The sequence below is a fragment of the Salmo salar genome, chromosome 01, assembly GCF_965601325.2.
Source record: "Salmo salar chromosome 01, fSalSal1, whole genome shotgun sequence".
Taxonomy (NCBI): domain Eukaryota; kingdom Metazoa; phylum Chordata; class Actinopteri; order Salmoniformes; family Salmonidae; genus Salmo; species Salmo salar.
The window spans coordinates 174,962,793-174,971,931 of record NC_138291.1 but is presented as its reverse complement, the minus strand read 5'-3'; the positions used below and the strand labels follow the sequence as shown (position 1 = coordinate 174,971,931).

The following is a 9,139-nucleotide window of genomic DNA, read 5'->3' as shown; positions in this document are numbered from 1 at the left end:
GTGCTAGACCACCTGACATTAAAAGAAAAGAGGACCGTTTGATGAAAAAGCTTTAAATAAAGGTTAAAATCCAGGTCATGTTACATGATTGTCCAAATCACAAGGCCATAATAGCAAATGCCTTATACACAAAGATGATGGCCACAGTCTGTAACATTACCAGTGTAACCCAGTGTATGTGGGCGTTGCCCTGCCTCTGCCCAGAGACCAGAACGGTTCGAGTCCCTGTTGATGCTCACTATCTCCTGCTACACTGATGGCAGTGGTGGGCTCACTCCAGTGATCTCACGTGGAGTTGGGAAAGCGTGCTCTCGCTCTCTCTCTACGCTTTTGTGGCTTGGTGAGGATGCTGCTTGAGAGAAAGGGAATACTGTAACACTGCATTTGTCAGCGTTGCACTGTCTGTCCTAAGGCCTGTGCTTTTGTGGCAGTGTGTTTGACGCTCGTCTCTGCACGGTAAGCGACACAGTTTGAGCCCCTGTCCCTTTCTCAATCACGCCCAGATTGTAACCAATTTGTTTTAAGGTAATACCCTAATAACCTGCAACATATTACCTGATTATTAAAAAAATATATACAAAATGTAGATTCTAATTATCAAAACATAAATAAATAGGCCCTAATGTAATGTTGGTTTTTATGGAATGTAATTCCTAGAGCACTAAGCCTACCATTAGAAATCAATGGGATGTAGGCTACACTTCCTTCAATGTTGTTTCGCCTACCCTTGTTGGTGGGATGATAAGAACATTATACACGGTATAATATACTCATTAAGATAAATTAATATTTCACATACTCAGGAGGAAGAAGTAGGTACATGCACAGTGATCAGGTGCGATGTCCTTGCAGGCGAGGACTTAGTGATTTGGAGGCCCCAGGCAGAGGCCAGTATTTTTAATGGGTTATATAGTAAAGATGTAATTTACCTTTTAATGTGCCATGAACACCACCAGTCATGATGTTTTTTATCTGATTGTCAAACAAATCACTTTAAAAAAGTAGGTTACCTTCACATATTCATCCCAAAATAATTCCAGCATCTGAACAGTGCACTGTGCACCAGCCAACTTTCCTTCAATTCATAAGTGGCTGAAACTATCTCACCAGAGAAAGCATCTGAGCGAGTGAAACAGCTCCCCTCTGTCTTACTATATGTAGATAATGTATCTGATGCTGTCTGGCCAAAAAGAGTATGACATGCCATACTCTTTTTGGCCAGACAGCATCAGACACATGGGCTACACATACATGTCCTCTGTCTCCACGACGATGGCAGTATTATCTACAGTATTGTATTCCCATAGAGTTTAAGGTTCCGGGGCTGGGTTTCTACTAAGCTAGCCTCGTCGAGAACCAGGCTTCCCTAATACGCTAAGCCTGGGGAAGATAATGGAAGAAAAATAGCTTGATATCAAATCAAGTTTATTTGTCACATGCGACAAATACAACAACCTTACAGTGAAATGCTTACTTACAGGCTCTAACCAACAGTGCAATTTCTAAGTTAAAAAGTTATTAGGTGAACAGTAGATAAGTAAAGAAATAAAAACAGTAAAGAAGACAGTGAAAAATAACAGTAGCGAGGGTATATACAGGCACCGGTTAGTCGGGCTGATTGAGGTAGTATGTACATGTAGATATGGTTAAAGTGACTATACATATATGATAAACCGAGAGTAGCAGCAGCGTAAAAGAGGGGTTGGGGGGGCACACAATACAAATAATCTGGGTAGCCATTTGACTACCTGTTCAGGAGTCTTATGGCTTGTAGGTAAAAATAGTTGAGAAGCCTTTTGGTCCTAGACTTGGCACTCTGGTACCGCTTGCCATGCGGCAGTATAGAGAACAGTCTATGACTGGGGTGGCTGGGGTCTTTGACAATTTTTAGGGCCTTCCTCTGACACCGTCTGGTGTAGAGGTCCTGGATGGCAGGCAGCGTAGCCCCAGTGATGTACTGGGCCGTACGCACTACCCTCTGTAGTGCCTTGCAGTCGGAGGCCGAGCAGTTGCCGTACCAGGCAGTGATGCAACCAGTCAGGATGCTCTCGATGTTGCAGCTGTAGAACCTTTTGAGGATCTGAGGACCAATGCCAAATAGTTTTTGTTTCCTGAGGGGGAAATGGGCTTTGTCGTGCCCTCTTCACGACTGTCTTGGTCTGTTTGGACCATTCTAGTTTGTTGCTGATGTGGACACCAAGGAACTTGAAGCTCTCCATCTGCTCCACTACAGCCCTGTCAATGAGAATGGGGGCTGGCTTGGTCCTCCTTTTCCTGTAGTCCACAATCAACTCCTTAGTCTTGGTTATGTTGAAGTTGTTATTCTGGCACCACCCGGCCAGGTCTCTGACCTCCTCTAACGTCTCGTTGTTGTCGGTGATCAGGCCTACCACTGTTGTGTCGTCTGCAAACTTAATGATGGTGTTGGAGTCGTGCCTGGCCACGCAGTCGTGGGTGAACAGAGAGTACAGGAGGGGACTGAGCACACACCCCTGAGGGGCTCCAGTGTTGAGGATCAGCGTGGCAGATGTGTTGCTTCCTACCCTCACCACCTGGGGGGGCGGCCCGTCAGGAAGTCCAAGATCCAGTTGCAGAGGGAGGTGTTTAGTCCCAGGATCCTTAGCTTAGTGATGAGCTTTGAGGATACTATGGTGTTGAACGCTGAGCTGTAGTCAATGAATAGCATTCTTACGTAGGTGTTCCTTTTGTCCAGGTGGGAAAAGGCAGTGTGGAGTGCAAAAGAGATTGCATCATCTGTGGATCTGTTTGGGCGGTATGCAAATTGGAGTGGGTCTAGGGTTTCTGGGATAATGGTGTTGATGTGAGCCATTACCAGCCTTTCAAAGCACTTCATGGCTACGGACATAGTCATTTAGGCAGGTTGCCTTAATAGGGGTGGAGACCACTTGTAAATCAGTGACGACTTGCTACACGTCAAACCAATCAAATGCTTTGCTTGGGCGGAGCCCCAATAGTGCTCACTAGATTAGTGTCCTAGGTGCAACAGTGCGTGACTATTCTTTTTAGATCTGGGTAAGGGTACCAAAACATTTCTGCAGCATTGAAGGTCCCCAAGAACACAGTGGCCTCCATGATTTTTAAATGTAAGAAGTTTGGAACCACCAAGGCTCTTCCTAGAGCTGGCTGGCCGGCCAAACTGAGCAATCCGGGGAGAAGGGCCTTTGTCAGGGAGGTGACCAAGAACCCGATGGTCACTCTGACAGAGCTCTAGAGTTCCTCTGTGGAGATGGGAGAAACTTCCAGAAGGACAACCATCTCTACAGCACTCCATCAATCAGGCCTTTATGGTAGCCTGGCCAGATGGAAGCCACTCCTCAGTAAAAGGCACGTCTAGAGGAAACCTGGAACCATCCTTACGGTGAAGCATGGTGGTGGCATCATCATGCTGTGGGGATGTTTTTCAGCGGCAGGGACTGGGAGACTAGTCAGGATCGAGGCAAAGATGAACGGAGAAAAGTACAGAGAGATCCTTGATGAAAACCTGCTCCAATGTGCTCAGGACCTCAGACTGGGGCGAGGTTCACCGACCCAAGGCACACAGCCAAGACAACGCAGGGCTGGCTTCGGGACAAGTCCCTGAATGTCCTTGAGTGGCCCAGCAAGAGCTTGGACTTAAACCAGATCAAACATCTCTGGAGAGACCTGAAAACAGCTGTGCAGGAAGAGGATCTGCAGAGAAGAATGGGAGAATCTCCCCAAATACAGGTGTGCCAAGCTTGTAGCGTCATACCCAAGAAGACTCAATGCTGTAATCGCTGCCAAAGGTGCTTCAACAAAGTACTGAGTAAAGGGTCTGAATACTTACGTAAATGTGATATTTCCATATTGTAATAAATTTGCAAAAATGATTTGTCATTATGGGGTATTGTGTGTAGATTGATGGGGAAAAATAACAATTTCATCAATTTATAATAGGGGTCAGAATACTTCCCGAAGGCACTATATACAGTACCAGTCAAAAGTTTGGACACACCTACCCATTCAAGGGTTTTTCTTTATTTGTACTATTTTCTACATTGTAGAATAATAGTAAAGACATCAAAGCTATGAAATAACACATATGGAATCATGTAATAACCAAACAAGTGTTAAATAACTCAAAATATATTTTATATTTGAGATTCTTCAAAGTAGCCACCCTTTGCCTTGATGACAGCTTTCCACACTCTTGGCATTCTCTCAACCAGCGTCATGAGGTAGTCACCTGGAATGCACCAGGAATGCATTTCAATTAACAATTCATTTGAGCCAATCAGTTGTGTTGTGACAAGGTAGGGTTAGTATACAGAGATAGCCCTTTTTGGTAAAAGACCAAGTCCATATTATAGCAAGAACAGCTCAAATAAGTATAGAGAAATGACAGTCCATCATTACTTTAAGACATGAAGGTCAGTCAATCTGGAAAATTTCAAGAACTTTTAAAGTTTATTCAAGTATAGTTGCAAAACCCATCAAGCGCTATGATAAAACTGGCTCTCATGTGGACCACCACAGGAAAGGATGACCCAGAGTTACCTCTGCTGCAGAGGACAAGTTCATTAGAGTTACCAGCCTCAGAAATTGCAGCCCAAATAAATGCTTCACAGAGTTCATGTAACAGACACATCTCAACATCAACTGTTCAGAGGAGATTGTGTGAATCAGGCCTTCATTGTCGAATTGCTGCAAAGAACCCACTACTAAAGGACACCAATAAGAAGAAGAGACTTGCTTGGGCCAAGAAACACGAGCAATGGACATTAGACTATTGGAAATCTGTCCTTTGAGCGCAAATTAGAAATTTTAGCTTCTAACTGCCATGTCTTTGTGAGACGCAGAGTAGGTGAACGGATGATCTCTGCATGTGTGGTTCCCACCCTGATGCATGGAGGAGATGGTGTGGCGGGTGCTTTGCTGGTGACACTGTCGGTGATTTATTTAGAATTCAAGTCACACTTAACCAGCATGGCTACCACAGCATTCTGTAGTGATACGCCATCCCATCTGGTTCGCGCTTAATGGGACTATCATTTGTTTTTCAACAGGACAAGGACCCAAAAGACACCTCTAGGCAGTGTAAGGGCTATTTGACCAAGAAGGAGAGTAATGGAGTGCTGCATAAGATGACCTGGTCTCCACAATCACCTGACCTCAACCCAATTGAGATTGTTTGGGATGAGTTGCACCGCAGAGTGAAGGAAAAGCAGCCAAAAAGTGCTCAGCATATGTGGGTCATATAAGGGGTCATATTAGTTTGAAGGCCAAGATGCCAGTGGTGTAAAGTACCCTAGGGTAAAAATACTTGAAAGTACTACTTGAGTAGTTTTTTTGGAGTATCTGTACTTTACTATTTATATTTTTGACAACTTTGATACTTAAGTATATTTTAAGCAATTACATTTACTTTTGATAATTAAGTATATTTAAAATCAAATACTTTTAGACTTTTACTCAAGTAGGATTTTACTGGGTGACTTTCACTTTTAATTGAGTCATTTTCTATTAAGGTATCTTTACTTTTACTCAAGTAGGACTATCCTGGTCTGCCAAACACAGCTGTAGCTCTGCCACGTTCCATCGCAGATGCGGAAGGCCAACATTAAAGGATATGGTGGATTGAGACGAATGCAGAAAAATACATATCTCTTACAGAGAGATTTTGATGGGGATTTTTTATTTTTATATTGTATTTATTATGCCTCAAGTGGAGAAAATTGTAATATGTTGTATTTATTATTTTTTTTGATGTTTTTGTTTAGCTCATGAGGTCAAAGGCCTAACGTTAAGTCCGCGAGTGCGAGGCGCGCGCGGCGTCACTAGGGTGTTTTAACGGTTGCTGGCCTCGCTCATCATCTGGACCGCGACGCCAACGGACGAACCTGTTAATTGCTAAACTAGCTAGCAATTTTTTTGTGTGAAAAATAACAAGAAGGTGTGAATAGAAAGGGCCCAATTCCAACAAACGTCCCGCCAGCAAGTGAGTCGAGCTACACAGCTAATTTATGGCTGTAAAAATATATATATATTTTCGCGTCACCTTTGTTGGAAAGCAGTGTATATATCGACTGATGTAACATTAGCAACTAACTTATTATTAACGTTAAATTAGCTAACGTAACTGTAGCTAGCTGGGCCTGGGCTGTTTGTGATTTTTTATTTCTGTTGACGTTGAACACATTCACCACATATTTTCATACAGTTGGATAAAATATTGGTCTCAGATAGCAAGCTAACATTACAGACAGTTTTCAATTTAATAACAGACAGGCCTGTTTTACACACAGTCATCCTCATGACGGCTGATTTCTCTCCCAGCAGTTTTCAGTGACAGTTTTATCCTGTAGCTACAGTAGCTACTGTTACCTGTCCTATGTTTGGTGTCACTGTGAGATCAGTTTTATTGCAATAATAATCCATTGTCATGCCAGTCTCCAATATTTTGTTTTCAAACATAATGCAGTCTTCTGATTCCTCCCTTCAGGTGCTGTTGTGGACTCCCCTCTCTTCCAGGAGTGAACAGATTGTTCTGCATAGTCTCAGCCGTCCACTGTGAATATTAAGCGAGAAGAGTTCTGACCTCTTTCAATGAGACATTGTGATGGAATGATAACAAATCTGACTGACTCCTCGCCTCTGTGTTTTTAAATATTTATTTTCCAATTCTGACACTCAACCACTAGAACTCCTTTAACCTTTCGCCATCTGTCTCCTTGTTTTCATCTATTCTCTCCATCGCACTCTCCTCTGTCCCATTGGACTGTAATTGTACCATGAAGCTACTTCTGTCTTCAGGCCTATGTGGCATGACCCCTTACCAGGGCTCCATAGTAGGAGGACTCTATTTTTTGATGGTGGGCGTCATGCAAATGGTCTTTGAGTTTGGCCATCTGCGCACAGCCAAGGAGAGCAACATCACAGGCTCCCAGCTTCTGCCCCAGGTGTGCTTCGGTTACTACTACTCTCTGCTTATCCTGGGTGGCATCACCCTACTGCTGACCCTGTGCATGCTCGGAGCAGTTTGGGCCCACCAGCATGTGGGTATCCTGGGCTTTGCGGTCTGGCTGACGCTGTACGACGTGATTCTGTTGGTGGTCACTTGCCTGCTCCAGAGGCAGATGCAGGCACTGGGCTTGGAGCTGAGTGTACTGGAGTGGTACGGCGTGATATGCAGGGTCATGGGAGACCCCTTCTGGCTGGCCCTCGTAATCACACACGGTCTAGAAGTGCAGATTGAGAGGCATCGGCTTGGGACACGACAACGCAAAGGCGGGATTCCAAATGAGGGGACACAGCTCAAACTGAAATTTAAGGCCTTTGACAGCAGTGTTTGAAATGGAGACCCTAATAGACACTGGTATGTGAACATGACAAACTGACTCCTTACAGTGCTTCCAGATGCTGTTTTATATTTCAGTCTTAATTAACGGAATTGATTATTTTTGTTGCTCACAGGTCTCTTCAGATACGAAAATAAAAACGTTTTGGACTTTTACTTACATGCAGAAAGTATAATATGAGTATTTTTAATGTTGTTTTTTTGTTTTACTTTGATGTTCTCTGTGTTATGTATGTATCCTCCAAATCTAAAATAATACCCTGTTTTTCATTGCAATAATGCGTCTGTTCAGTCATTAATGTTTACTGTCTACTTTTTGTTTTGATTACATAATGATTACACAGTAATAAGAATTTGTAGCTTCTTCTAGCTTAAAAGAATAATCGAACATATGACTACCACTAGTCAAGTAAATATATGTTTATGGTATTTGTGTCGCCCAAATGTGTTAAAGGTACTGTGTTCAGAAACCTAAGCAGACAGTTTTGGAAATTCAACAACATCTCTGCATACTTCCCTTTGAAAAGAGAACTGCTTCATTCATAAAAGCATTAGCTTCATGTTGATGAATTTGCATTACAAAAATGTAGCATTAAAACTCAACTTAATGTCTTGGAGGACATTGTAGCACTGAGCTGCTTTGTGTGTGGGGCTTAACTCCCTGGTTCAATCAACCTACGTCTGTGTACACTTCAAATATGGAAACTCTAGTCAATGCCAAAGTTCAGTGAATGTATTACCAATTCCCCAAAAGTACCAGACCTACCTGTTACTCCATATTGATGACTAGAACATGAAAGTAATTCAAAACTAAATGGACTTTCTAAAGATTCCCCCAGAGGGCAATACACAAAAGCCGCTACAGACATACAACTAAAGGGGAACTGAGGGAGCACTAAGAAATCTAGGTCATGTCACGTGACCTGTTGTCTGAATAACAATAGTGGATGGAGGCCCCAAGATAATATACTCCACAGTTGTGCTGATCATCTTTGTTCGTTTATTTTCCTCTATCGTTTTAGTTACCGCCAGACCTAAATTAGGTTTGACAGCCATTGGGCCGAGCCTTTTGGTCCGTATTAAAGCACACCCGTTGTATTACCACTAGTGATGGGGGGGGGGGGGTTCAATACAATTACATATCGTGATATTTTTGACGATATATCATATCGCTTTGACAATATCCCAAGACTCATTTTGCACTGGTTGGTACCTAGACCAAAACTCCAGTATTTTTCCTTCATAGCTTGTTCTCCATCTTCTTTTTAAATGCAGTGCCTGGCTCCACTCCTACTCCCCAGGCGCTCTCTTTTGATGACTTCTGTAACCGTAATAACCTTGGTTTCATGCATGTTAACATTAGAAGCCTCCTCCCTAAGTTTGTTTTATTCACTGCTTTAGCACACTCTGCCAACCCGGATGTCCTAGCTGTGTCTGAATCTTGGCTTAGGAAGTCCACCAAAAACTCTGAAATCTTCATCCCTAACTACAACGTTTTCAGACAATATAGAACGACCAAAGGGGGCGGTGTTGCAATCTACTGCAGAGATAGCCTGCAGAGTTCTGTCCTGCTATCCAGGTCTGTACCCAAACAATTTGAACTTCTACTTTTAAAAATCCACCTCTCCAAAAACAAGTCTCTCACCGTTGCCGCCTGCTATAGACCCCCCTCGGCCCCAAGCTGTGCTCTGGACACCACATGTGAACTGATTGCCCCCCATCTATCTTCAGAGCTCGTGCTACTAGGTGACCTAAACTGGGACATGCTTAACACCCCAGCCATCCTACAATCCAAGCTTGATG

The 9,139-nt window shown here is 43.3% G+C and overlaps 1 protein-coding gene across 2 annotated transcripts; it reads left to right on the top strand.

The window, feature by feature from the left end:
- Window positions 1-5,791: 5,791 nt before the first annotated feature.
- On the top strand, window positions 5,792-7,592 carry LOC106571679 (transmembrane protein 217). 2 transcript variants are annotated; one of them, XM_014145024.3, is made up of 2 exons: window positions 5,792-5,977; window positions 6,482-7,592. In XM_014145024.3, the coding sequence occupies exon 2, from the start codon at window positions 6,771-6,773 to the stop codon at window positions 7,329-7,331; it is 561 nt and encodes a 186-aa protein (XP_014000499.1). In that variant the 5' UTR covers window positions 5,792-5,977; window positions 6,482-6,770; the 3' UTR covers window positions 7,332-7,592. The 2 variants fall into 2 exon arrangements, with proteins under 2 accessions (XP_014000499.1, XP_082813553.1); XM_082957427.1 differs by having other exon boundaries at window positions 6,461-7,592.
- The last annotated feature ends 1,547 nt before the right edge of the window (window positions 7,593-9,139 follow it).